Source organism: Leucoraja erinacea, chromosome 1 (assembly GCF_028641065.1).
Source record: "Leucoraja erinacea ecotype New England chromosome 1, Leri_hhj_1, whole genome shotgun sequence".
Lineage (NCBI taxonomy): Eukaryota > Metazoa > Chordata > Chondrichthyes > Rajiformes > Rajidae > Leucoraja > Leucoraja erinaceus.
This window is the reverse complement of record NC_073377.1, coordinates 109,036,155-109,049,576: the sequence shown is the minus strand read 5'-3', so window position 1 is coordinate 109,049,576 and position 13,422 is coordinate 109,036,155. Positions and strand designations below refer to the sequence as shown.

The following is a 13,422-nucleotide window of genomic DNA, read 5'->3' as shown; positions in this document are numbered from 1 at the left end:
GGAGCAGAATTATCGAAATATCGAGTCTACTCTGTCATTCAGTCATGGCTGATCTATCTTTCCCTCTCAACCCTATTCTCCCCATAACATTTGACCTTTACTAATGCAGGAAAAAAATAGGAGAATGGTGTTGAGAGGGAAAGATAGATCAGCCATGATTGAATGGCATGATTGAATTCTGCTTCCGCTAGAGGAAGGATGTGGAGGCTAGAGAAGGTGCAGAATAGGTTTACCATAATGATGCTTGGTTTAGAGGGTATTAGCCACAACGAGAGGTTGGACAAACGTGAATTTCTTAATTTTCTTTGGAAAGTGGGAGGTTGAGGGAACACCATATGAGGTATATATTATTAGGAGGCATAGATAGGGTAGTCAGTCAGAACCTTTTAGCCCAGGATGGAAAAATCAAATTCTACACAGCATGGCCTTAAGGTGGGAGAGGCAAAGTTTAAAGGAAATATGTAGGACAGATTTTTTACACAGTGGTAGATGCCTGGAACACGTTGCAGGGGTGGTGGAGGCAAGTGCAATAGTAGCATCTAAGAGGCTTTTAGATAGACTCATAGATATGCTGGGGATGGAGGGATATGGATCACGTGTAGGCAGAGGAATGCATTTTAACAAGGCAACATGTTTGGTTCAGACATTGTGTGCCAAAGGTCCTGTTCCTGTGCTGTAATGTTCTATGTTCATCAACAGTAGCATAGAGCACATGGGTATTTTGCTCTGTTTCTCTGTAATAGTGAATAGTGTAAGAGGAGCGGTACAGTGGCACAGCAGATAGAGCCACTGCCTCACAGCCGCACAGACCCGGGTTCCACCCTGACCTCAGGTGCTGGCTGTGTGAAGTTTGCATGTTCTCCCTTTGATCGCGTGGGTTTTCTCCGGGTGATCCAGATTCCTCCCACACTCCAAAGATGTACAGGCTTGTAGGTTAATTGGCTTTGTTAAATTGTCCATAGTCAGTGCTAGTGTACGTGGCATTAGTGGTCGACTTGAAGGGCCCGTTTCCGTGCAGTATTTCTAAAGTAAACTGAATACACCACAGTTGCAAACATCACTTCGTTCTGTGGCAGATGTGCTTGTAGACACAAGGAACTGCAGGTGCTGGTTTACAAAGAAAGGCACAAAGTGCTGGTGTAACCACTAGTTTAGTTTAGAGATACAGCATGGAAATAGAGGAATTCAACCTACAGAGTCCATGCCGACCATCGATCATCAGTTCACACTAGTTCTGTTATCCCACTTTCTCATCCACTCCCTACACACTTGCGGGCAATTTACTACGGTCTGTACAAACTCCGTACAGACAACACCCATAGTCAGGGTCGAATCTGGGTCTCTGGTGCTGCACTAGTGCTGTCCCACTTAGGAAACCTGAATGGAAACCTCTGGAGACTTTGCGCCCCACCCAAGGTTTCCGTGCGGTTCCCGGAGGTTGCAGGTGGTTGCCGGAGGTTGCAGGTAGTGGAAGCAGGTAGGGAGACTGACAAAAACCTTCGGGAACTGCACGGAAACCTTGGGTGGGGCGCAAAGTTTCCGTTCAGGTTTCCTAAGTGGGACTGGGGCATAAGGCAGCAACTCTACTGCTGTGCCACTGCCGCCCAAAATGTTTATTACGAAGCTTGCAATTGCTGACATATTGAGGTGTTGATTTCTGTTCTGTCACTGCTCCCAGCCTTCCTCACAGGTTGTGACAAGGTTCCCATTGGAGGCATGGGCAAGTTCAGGATCGTCATTCGGCAGGATTTCAGACTTGATCCGGATTTGTACTTCCCGACTGCTCACACCTGCTACCAAATGCTGGATCTTCCCCGGTACAGCAGTGCGGAGATCCTGAGGGAGCGGTTCCTCCGAGCGATTGGATGCAGTCGGGGGTTTGGGATTGCCTAGTGGCTGAAATCATCTGCTGCTCCTGAGCGTCTCTGAGCAAGCGGAAATCATGTCGCACGTGCCCAATGGTTCAGTGGTTTCTTTATTATCACGTGTAGCAAGGCACGGTGAGAAGACAGTCTCAGCAAGACCCAGGCAGAGATGAGGAGGTACCAGGCCCTTCGGCCCACCATGTCTGCGCTGAACACAATGTCAATTTCCCAGTCACCAGTGCAAAGCACCACACAACGTGCTGGAGTAACTCAGAGGGTCAGGCAACATCCATGGCAACATGGGTGGGTGATGTTTTCGATCGGGTCGGGAAGGATCCTGAGTTATTCCAGCATTTTGTGTCTTGTTTGTTTGTAAACCAGCAACTGGAGTTCCTCATAATGACAGGTAGATCTGTTATCATAAGTGTTTCCACTAACACAGATTGGATGTCACACAACTGTTACATTGGGGAACATCCCTTTTATTACTTTTATAACCTTTTATTGGTTATAATAGCATTTCGATCAGGAACTAGAAAACTGCTTAAATGTAACTTTGAAAATTGCTAAGCATTAAAAAAACCTATCCTAGAGTCATAGAATGATACAGTGTGGAAACTGTCCCATTAGCCCAACTTGACCACACCGTCCCAGCTACACTAGTCCCACCTGCCTGCGCTTGGTCCATATCCTTCCAAACTTGTCCTATCTCTTTCCCAGAGTAAGGGAATCGAGAACCAGAGGACAGAGGTTTAAGGTGAAGGGGGAAAGATTTTATAGGAGTCTGAGAGGTAACTTTTTTACACAAAGGGTGGTGGTTGTATGAAACGAGCTGCCTGAGGAGGTAGTTGAGGCAAGGACTATTGCAACATTTAAAAAGCAACTAGACAGGTACAAGGATAGGACAGGTTTATAGGGATATGGGCCAAACGCAAGCAGGTGGGACTAGTGTAAATGGGACATGTTGGTCGGTGTGGGCAAGTTGGGCCGAAGGGCTCGTTGCCACACTGTAATAAAATTTGTTAAGAATTCATCAATCCCGTCCGTTAGGAATTCTTAACAATTGCACATGAAATGACAGAAATTAACGACAAATAGTTCTGCAATAATACATGTTTCCATAAAGCTCATTGGATACAACGTGATTTATGACCTAGAAACGGTATTTTTATTAGGGGGGCAAATTGGGCAAATTGTAACACATAGACTTGAGGATTTTTAGTTTGTGCAAAAATAAACTTGTAGCTAGTGAAAACGCCTTTGGTTTGAAAGTCCAGCAGGGAAAATAACTTGATACAGCAAGTCTAAAACTCTCAGCCCCAAAACACTTTTTTACATTGACAGAATTATTGTTAAACTGTAATTAGTCTCAGCGGTTTCGTCAAAATGTATCGATTGCCCTATAGCAATACCACCTATATTTTGTCAAAAAACTTTGGAATGAATTTCAGTTAGAGTAAAAGAGTCAAGAGTGTTTTATTGTCATGTGTCCCAGATAGGACAATGAAATTCTTACTTGCTGCAGCACAACAGAATATGTAAACATAGTACATAACGGGAGTAAAAAAGTTCAGTGTGTATATAAACACATGCACACATACTCAATAAATAAACAAATATAGTGCAATAATAATAATAGTCTGTTGCAGTTCAGAGATGATTTGTTGTGTGTTTAATAGCCTGATGGCTGTGGAGAAGGAGCTGCTCCTGAACCTGGACGTTACAGTTTTCAGGCTCCTGTACCTTCTTCCCAATGGCAATGGTGAAATGAGTGTGTGGCCAGGATGGTGTGGGTCTTTAATGATGTTGAGCGCCTTTTTGAGGCAGCGACTTCGATAAATCCCTTCGATGGTGGGGAGGTCAGAGCCGGTGATGGACTGGGCAGTGGTCACAACTTTTTGCAGTCTTATCCGTTCCAGGACATTCGAGTTGCCGAACCAGGCCACATTGCAACCAGTCAGTACTGTGCACCTGTAGAAGTTCAAGAGAGTCCTCCTTGACTTACCGACTCTCCGTAATCTTCTCAGGAAGTAGAGGCGCTGATGTGCCTTCTTTATAAGAAAACACTGAGCAACCAACTTAACCAGATAACAAAAGTGTAAAACCACAGTCTGTAGTATATTCAAAACCAAGTCCATCGAAGATCATAGCTGCGGAGGCTATTGTTCAGGAGACTGATGGTTGATTGGAAGAAACTGCTCTTGAATCCGGAGGTTTTCAGGCTCCTGTACCTTCTTCCTAAAAAAGAAAATGGGAGCAGCAAGATGAGAGCGTGGCCAGGATGGTGTGGGTTTTTAACTATATTGGTTGCCTTTTTCAGGCAGAACTTCCGATAGATCACTTTGATGGTGGGGAGGTCAGTAGCTACGATGGACGGGCAGTGTCCACCATGGTGCCATGATGCAAAGTCTTTACCAGTCGGGGAAGGAAGCGATTTCTGGGTCTTAACGCGTATTAATGCAATAACACAATAAATTAACAATCAGTAATATAACCAGTTCATACTTCTTGAAAACCAAAGTCCGTAGTGGAACCAAAACAATCTGCCTCAATTACCTGCTCTGGCATTCCATATACCCACCACCATTCATGAAAAGGTTACCCCTCAGGTCCACATTAAATCTTTCCCCTCTCACCTAGTTCTTGATTTCCCTACCCTGGGTAAAATTCGCTGTGCATTCACCCTATCAATTCCACTCATGATTTTATACACCTCTATAAGATCACCCCTCATACTCCTGCTCTCCAAGGGATAAAGTCATAGCCTGCCCAATGTCCCCCCTGTAGCTCAAGCCCTCCGATCCTGGCAACATCTTCGTAAATTTCTGCACTCTTTCCAGCTCAATGGCACCTTCCTATAGTAAGGCGACCAAAACAACATAAAACTGCACAGGCAGCACAGTGATGCAGCAGGGTAACGTTGCTGTCTCCCAGCGCCAGAGACCCAGGTTAGATCCTGACCTCAAGTGCTATCTGTGAGGAGTTTGCACGTTCTCCCTGTGACTGTGCGGGTTTTCTTCGCGTGCTCCCAAAGGCATGTTGGTTTGTAGGTTAATTGGCTTCTATAAATTGCCCCTAGTGTATAGTAAGTAAGTTTTATTTATATAGCACGTTTTAAGTCAACTCGCATTGACACCAAAGTGCTTTACATAAATTAAATAATAAGTTTCCATATAGAGAGTGGATGAGAAAGTGGGATAACATAGAACTAGTATGAATGGGTGATCGATGGTGGACATGGACTCGGTGGAGTGAAGGGCCAGTTTCCATGTGGCACTTCTAAACGAGAGTAAACTAAACTAATGCCCCTGTCCCACTTAGGATACCTCTGGAGACTTTGTGCCCCACCCAAGGCTTCCGTGAGGTTGTAGGTGGTTGCCGGAGGTTGCAGGTAGTAGAAGCAGGTAGGGAGACTGACAAAAACCTTTGGGAACCTCCGGGAACTGCACGGAAACCTTAGGGTGGAGTTATATTCTCTGGTGATGGTCTTGGAATGGAGGATGCTTCTCAAACTGTGGAGCATCTTGGACAATACAGCTCACCCCCTCCATGACACACTGGCTAATCTGAGGAGCACCTTCAGCAACAGACTGGATCCACCAAGATGCAGCACAGAACGCCACAGGAGATCCTTCTTCCCTGTGGCTATCAAACTGTACAACTCCTCCCCCTGAGCACTGAGAACAATGGGGGCCCGGTGTGGGGGAGACAAAGAAGGGTCCAACATTATTTAAACAGTTTTTTTTGTCGACGCCTTTGTGCACTTTGAATGCAAAAACAAAGAATTTCACTGTTCCTGGGTATATGCAACAAAATACCTTCATCTTCACCTATGTGCATGTAGTTTCATCTCAGTAAATGTTTGTATTTTTTGCATCTTGTTCTGCTTGACCATGTGTGAGTGCATGTTTGCACATGTTTACACATGCTCAAACATGTACCTGTTTATTCTGGGGACGTTTAAACCTCCAGCGATGTATTTGGTGCATGAATTAGAGAACTCTTCTTGCATGTTTATTGCAGATTCATTGCATATTTCTGACTTTCTGGGAGGGATTTGAGAGGGACCTCAAGGGTGAACTGTTTCGCTCGGAGAATAGTCAACAGCAAGGAATGAAGCCCTTCAGCCCAACTTGCCCACACTAACCTACACTAGTCATACCTGCCCATGTTTGGCCCATATCCCTCTAACCTATCCTATCCACATTCCTGTCTAAATGTGCCTTTCTTAAGCGTTGCCATAGTCCCTGCCTCAACTACTTTCTCCGGCTGCTCCTTCCATTCACCTACCCCTCTATATGTAAAAAAAAAGTTACTCCTAACGTTCATATTAAATCTTCCAACACAGCAAGTTAGCGGGGCAGCGCTGTCCGCACAGAATCTTCCGCAGGTTCTCTGCCGGGGTAACGGAGCCGGAGCGGCAGCAGACCAGCGGAGGTCCCAGCGGGGAGAGGAGACCCCCATCTGCCTGCCCCCTACTGACATGACCAACACCTCAGCAGCCTGGTCCTGAAGAGGCTGAACAGACTCTGCAAAGTTAAAGGCTGAGTGGAGACCTGTTGGAAATCTATAACCAGTGTTGCAGTGCTAGTGTTTTAGGTGCCATAGCTGTCAAACAGGGGCGTCATTTCAGGGGGGGAGGGAGGGCAAGCTAGTCTCCCGAGAGGGTCAAACAAGGTTATAGCCTATCACTACATCCCAGTGTATAACTAGTACAATAAAACATACAATACTCAATTTAATAATATGACAAAATATTGCACGGTTGTACTCACTAATTATCATGAAATATAATTATCAAGCAAGTAAAGAAAAAGGCTGTAATCATGTATTTTACCAATTTACAAGTAATTACCTACTTACCAAGTTTCACAATAATTTCCACAAAGGGTCGGGCATAATATGTGTTTGTGGGTCTGAAGCAACTCTTGTCCTGGTGTCTTCAGCTGATCTGTGGCACCGCAGCCATGATGTGATGTACGGCTCAGGATTCCACTGAACCAGAGGAGGTCCGGCCGTGTAGTTTAACAAACATAAGTGCTGATACATGATTTATGAGAATTCTTGAGCGTGTTGGTGTTATTATCGTTCATGTGACTGAATCCCCTCTCACACTCGGCAGTACTAATGGGAATTACTTGTGAACAGCTCAGTAATGGGCCTATATCTTGGGGGATGCGGTGTCCACGATCCTCCACATGAAGAAGAAGAAAGCTTAAACCGCTTACAGAGAGATGATATTGCAGCTCCATAATTAGGTGGTATTTCAGCAGGCCAACAGCATTTACTAGGGACACACAATTCATTTAGCAGGGATTTATACATACCATGAGGTTCAGAAGAATGAGAACCTTTCAAGGATGTTGTCGCGAACACACAGTGCTGCAAATTGTTTATAAGACTAGTTATAAACTGTTGATAATTAATGGAGACGATTTTGTTGTTGCTTGTTGAGGTAATTTCTCCAAACTTCCCCTTTTCCACTGCCTCTTGAGCTTCTAGACGTTTTGTACCTGGTTGTACTTTCAGTCCTGGCAGTGCCGGATTTAGATGAAGAGAGGCCCTAAGCTATAGCTTGTTTAGCTTATACGTAAATCCGGCACTGAGTCCAGGCAGTGATCTTATACTCAGTTGGATCAGTTTGTCTGCATAAACAATCATGGTAGTGCGTTTCTGTAAACACTGACAGTAAACCAAGTTCATGCAACGTGCCATACATTAGAGCTAAATCCAATAGAAACTGTTCTGAAGAGGGTCTTGTCAACAGACCTTCATAGGTTTTTCTGTTACTCCCAGATCTTGTTTCATCCTTCATTGTTTTTTCAAAATGAAGACACAGTGCTTCATAATTTTGCCACACTGTTGAAACTGTTTAAAACAAGTTAGCTACCCAGCTGGTGCCCAGAACACGGCCTATTTTGCAAATTTGTTTAGAGGCACATTCAGACACAACCTTTTGATTTAAAGGTGGTCTACTGTAAACAGAGTACAATTAGTCCAAAAATGATTAAAAATGATTAATTCCATGAACTTCTCTCACCAAATCACCTACTGCAAGTTGTCTTCTGTGATTAAGACAATGCCAAATTATCACATCAGGATAATGTTCCTTGAGATTTGACACCAAGCATTACGCTCGCCCCATCACGTGCAAATGCTACAAGGTTGTGTTTCAAGTGAGAGTCATCAAACCCATGGTTACTAAGACAGTTCAACAGATGTTTAGCAATAGTAGCAGCTTTCTGATCAGGGTCTAGATCTAGAAACATTAAATGGGGATCACATGAGCCCCCGGCAAACACTCGCCAGTCCCGCCCCGCATCTGTTCCAGCCGCTGGTTTTGCTCCCATCCCTCCTTCAGCCCCGGCTCTCCAACACTCGCGGACCATGCAGTTTATCCGAGTTTTGAAATTTTCGTTGATCACGGAAATTCTCACCACAGAGCGTGAGAAATTTCTGATCAGCATGAGGGCGTGAGAGTTTGCTTGAGGGCGTGATTCACACGCTCAAAGCGCGAGAGTTGGCAGCCCTGCAGCCCTCAGAGGCAGAGAATTCCACTGATTCACAACTGTGTGAAAAAGTTCCTCATCTCCATTCTAAATGACTTACCCCTTATTCTCAAACTGTGGCCCCTGGTTCTGGACTCCCCAACATCGGGAACATGTTTCCCACTTCTAGCGTGTCGAAACCCTTAATAATATTATATGTTTCAATAAGATGCCCTCTCATCCTTCTAAATTCCAGAGTATATAAGCCCAGCCGCTCCATTCTTTCAGCATATGACAGTCCTGCCATCCCAGGAATTAATCTTGTGATCCTATGCTGCACTCCCTCAATAGCAAGAATGTCCTTCCTCAAATTTGGAGACCAAAACTGCACACAACACAGGGCCCTAGTGTGGTCTCACTAGGGCCCTGTACAACTGCAGAAGGACCTCTTCTTACTCAACTCTTCTTGTTATGTAGGCCAACATGCCATTCGATTTCTTCACAGCCCGTTGTACCTGCATGTTTACTTTCATTGACTGATGAACAAGGACCCCCAGATCCCATTGTACTTTCCCTTTTCCCAACTTGACACCATTTAGATAATAATCTTCCTTCCTGTTTAAACCTCACATTTATCCGCATGAAACTGCATCTGAATGGGACCCGTTAATCTCTACTCTTTGTTTCCTGTCTGCCAACCAATTTTCTATCCATGTCAGCACTTTACCCCTAATTTTGCCCACTAATCTCCTATGTGGGACCTATTCAAATGCTTTCTGAAAGTCCAGGTACACTACATCCACTGGCTCTCCCTTGTCCATTTTCCTAGTTACATCCTCAAAAATCTCCAGAAGATTAGTCAAGCATGATTTCCCCTTCGTAAATTGCCTTCTCCCTGGTAGGCTCCAGTACAAGCTGCTCTAAGAATCCATCACGGAGGCACTCAACAAACTCCCTTTCTAAGAGGTCCCGTACCAAGCGGATTTTCCCAGTCAACCTGCATGTTGAAATCTCTTATAACAACCGTAGCATTACCTTAACGACATGCCAATTTTAACTCTTGATTCCACTTGCACCCTATATCCAGGCTACGTTTGGGGGCCTGTAGATAAGTCCCATTAGGATCTTTTTAGCCTTACAATTCCTTAGTTCTATCCATACTGACTCCACATCTCCTGTTTCAATGTCACCCCTTGCAAGGGACTGAATTTCATTCCTCACCAACAGAGCAACCCCAACCCCTTTGCCCACCTGGCTGCCTTTTCGATAGGATGTATATCCTTGAATATTCAGTTCCCAGCCCTGGCCCTCTTGTAGCCATGTCTCTCTAATCCCCACAACATCATACTTGCCAATTTCTAACTGAGCCTCAAGCTCGTCCACTTTATTTCTTCTACTTCACGCATTAATATACAACACTTAGACTTGAGTCAGGTTAAACATTGGCGCTGGCAAGAGTCCTAATCAAAACTCTATATTTACTTTGACTGACAAGGCTGGGTTGGCAGTGACCATACAGCAGATGAGCATGAGCAGGTCAACAGTATTTGGTTACTCAAACCCAACTTTACTTAGACTTCAAGCAATGTGCTTTCTGAAGCTTGCATGCCACGCAAGTTCATGCCGTCCATTAGTTACCAGGACTAAATCCCACACACTTAAGTAATGTTTTACTATATAACTATTCAAAAAACAGGTACTTTCACAACAATAATCAAGTCCTTCAACCGACTTAATCCAACCTGGACAACATAACACTGTAGTCCACTTCTTGAACGACTCTGGATGTGTTTTCGTTTTGCTCTTGTTATGTTTTTACACTGATGTCTTGTATTTTACTGATCCTTCTGTCCCACTCTGGTGCTTTTCGTGCTTTACACCACTAGAGGGCGGTCATGAGCTACCATCTACCTCATTGGAGACCTCAGACTATCCTTAACCCGTCTTTACTGGGCTTTATCTTGCACTAGATTTTATTCCTTTTATCCTGTATCTGTACACTGTGGACGGCTTGATTGTAATCTTGTGTAGAGTTTCCGCTGACTGGATAGCACGCAACAGAAAAAAATTTCACTGCACCTCAGCACACGTGACAATAAACTAAATTAAACTATAATATTATGTGTAATTTATGTATCTATTTTGAGGTGTTTGTTTGAGTCTATGTGGCTGTGATGAACAAAGAACATACAGCAGAGGAACAGTCCCTTTGGCCCACAACGTCCATGCCGAACATGTTAAGCTGATCTCATCTGCTTGTACATGATCAATATCCATCCCTCTATTCCCTGCATACCCATGTAGCCTTTCTAAAAGCCTCCTAAACACCACTATCCTCTCTACCTTCTCTACTATCCCCGGTAGCAGATTCCAGGCATTCACCACCCTCTGTGTAAAAAAACTTGCCCAGCACATCTCCTTTAAAATGTGCCCCTCTCTCCTTTGTCCCACCATCAGTCTGAAGAAGGGCCCCAACACAAAACCTCACCTATCCATCTTCTCTAGCGATGCTGCATGACCTGTTGAGTTACTCCAGCACTTTGTGTCCTGTTTTTATCCAGATGTGCTGGGGAGAGGGTGTTGTGTGTGGGTTGGAAATTTAGGGTGCTGGGAGGGGTGGGGGGGGGTGATAGGGGGGGGGGGGGGGGGGGGGGGGGTGAGGTTGCTGATGTATTACTTAAACTAAAATATTTTAAAGTGGCTGAGTTTAGAAATACAGCATGGAAACAGGCCCTTCGACCCACCGAGTCCATGCAACCATCGATCACCCATTTGCATTGATTCTATGTTATCCCACCCTACACACTGGGTGTAATTTACAGAGGCCAATTCACCTACAAACGTGTACGTCTTTGGGATGTGGGAGGAAACTGGAGCACCTGGAGAAAATGCACGTCGTCACAGGGAGAACAAGCCGACTCGGCACAGACGGCACCCGAGGTCAGGATTGAACCCGGGTCTCAGGTGCTGTAAGGCAGCAGCTCTACCAGCCATGCTACTGTGCCATTGGGTTAATGGGTGCCTCAAGCAAAGAGCTAAGAGTAAATTGCTGGAAGAACTCAGCGGGTTGGGCAACATCCATGTACGAGGTGGGCAGAGGAGGTTTTGGGTGGGGTGAGTCTTAAGAAGGGTCCCGACCCTAAACATCGTCTGTCCACTCCTCCCACAAATGCTTTGTTTATTATTGTCACATGTACTGAGGTACAGTGAAAGGCTTTTTGTTGCATGCTATCCATTCAGCAAAAAGACTATACATAATTACAATCGAGTCATCCACAGTGTACAGATATAGAATAAATGGTATAGAGTGAATGAGTGAAACAGTGAGGAAACAGGCCCTTCGGCCCGACTCGCCCACACCGGGAAACAATATCCCAGCTATTCCTCTCATGATTTTGTACACCTCTATAAGATCTCCCCTCACCCTCCTGCACTCCATGGAATAGAGACCCAGCCTACTCAACCTCTCCCTACACCTCGCCCCTCTCCCCGCTGCCCCACACTCCCTCTCCCACTGCCCCGGGCCCCACACTCCCTCTCCCCACTGCCCCGGGCCCCACACTCCCTCTCCCCGGGCCCCACACTCCCTCTCCCCGGGCCGCGCACTCCCTCTCCCCGGGCCCCACACTCCCTCTCCCCGGGCCGCTCACTCCCTCTCCCCGCTGCAGAAACCATAGATCTTAGAGAAGATCTGCTCTAAGATCTTTGATTACAACTGGGAAGAAACTGTCCCTGAAGCTGGACGTGTGCTTTTTCACACTTCTGTACCTCTTGCCTGATGGGGGAGGGGAGAAGAGGGAGTGACCAGGGTGAGACTGACATCTGCAATTCCACCTGCCTTAGTGAATACCTGGATCTCTGCCAAGCAACGCACTAGTTCCCTGCCTCAGGGCTCAGCCACCAAGAAGTGAAACTGAAACATACAGGCACTCACTCTCTGCCGATCAGCATGAAGAGAAGCATCTTTCACTGGGGGGAGCTGGGCAGTAGGTTCAGGGGATCGAAACCCAACAAAGTCCGAAAACTCATCCAGGCCACCCCTTGGGAAGAACTTGCCGACAACGAGGAAATTGACCACATCTGCTGCAGCCCTCATCTGACTCTGTTCATCCTGAGGGATGGCAGGGTTTATACACGGAGCAACAGCCACAAGAGGAGTGGACAACTGGGTGAGTGAGTTAAAGACCAAGGTTTTAAAGACCAAGCAGTCTGAAGAACGATCCCGGCCCGAAACATCACCCATCCTTTTAATCCGAATGCTGTCTGTCCTGCTGAGTTACTCCAGCACTTTATACCTGTCTTTGGTACCTACCAGCATCTGCAGTTCATTTCTACACAAGGTTTTTATTTGTTTGTTGCCATCAGGCAGCACAGTGGTGCAGCTGGTAGAACAGCTGCCTCACAGCACCAGAGACCCGGGTTCAGTCCTAACCTCAGGAGCTGTCTGCATGGAGTTTGCACGCTTTCTCCGTGACCGCATACGTTTCATTCCACATTCCAAAGATGTGCTGCTTTGTAGGTTAATTGGCCTCTGTAAATTGCCCCGCGTGTGTAGGGAGTGGATGCATAAGTGGGATAACATTGAACTAGTGTGAACGATGGTCGAGGTGGACTCAATGGGACGAAAGACCTAAAAGTTTATACATGGGATGATGGGTGCCTGGAATGTGCTGCCAGTGGCACACCTGCCCACGCTTGGTCCATATTCACAGAGTTACTCCGGCACTTTGTGTCTTTTTTTGTAGACTGACATCTGCAGTTCCTTTACGCACCTGAACATTTTAATGTTCTGTGTAGTTTTAGATGTTGCAATGATTGCATAATAAATAATATAGTAGAGCAGGTGAGTTCAAAAGGTGAGCAGGAACAGTCCCTACTGAGATAACAGGGAATGGAGAGAAGGCAGGAAAATGGGATTGAGAGTAAGATGGATCAGCCATGATTGAATGGCAGAGTAGACTTGATGGGCCGAATGGCCTAATTCTACTCATGTAACTTATGAACTTTTGAATGTGGGAATTGGGGTTCAGTTGAGTTTAAAGGGAGTGTGGGAACAGTCTCTGGTGCGT

At 45.7% G+C, this 13,422-nt stretch overlaps 2 protein-coding genes across 2 annotated transcripts in view; both read left to right on the top strand.

The window, feature by feature from the left end:
- LOC129700560 (probable E3 ubiquitin-protein ligase HERC4) overlaps positions 1-6,272 on the top strand; it is a 73,808-nt gene extending 67,536 nt beyond the window's left edge. The window contains exon 23 of the mRNA XM_055641168.1: positions 1,679-6,272. Coding sequence (XP_055497143.1) covers positions 1,679-1,893 — 215 coding nt within the window. The 3' untranslated portion in view covers positions 1,894-6,272. The remainder of the gene's footprint in view (positions 1-1,678) is intronic.
- A 5,947-nt stretch (positions 6,273-12,219) lies between these two features.
- The window catches only part of LOC129695131 (probable E3 ubiquitin-protein ligase HERC3), a 75,972-nt gene continuing 74,769 nt past the window's right edge, over positions 12,220-13,422 (top strand). The window contains exon 1 of the mRNA XM_055632040.1: positions 12,220-12,522. Within this exon, the coding sequence (XP_055488015.1) occupies positions 12,303-12,522 (220 nt within the window). The 5' untranslated portion in view covers positions 12,220-12,302. The remainder of the gene's footprint in view (positions 12,523-13,422) is intronic.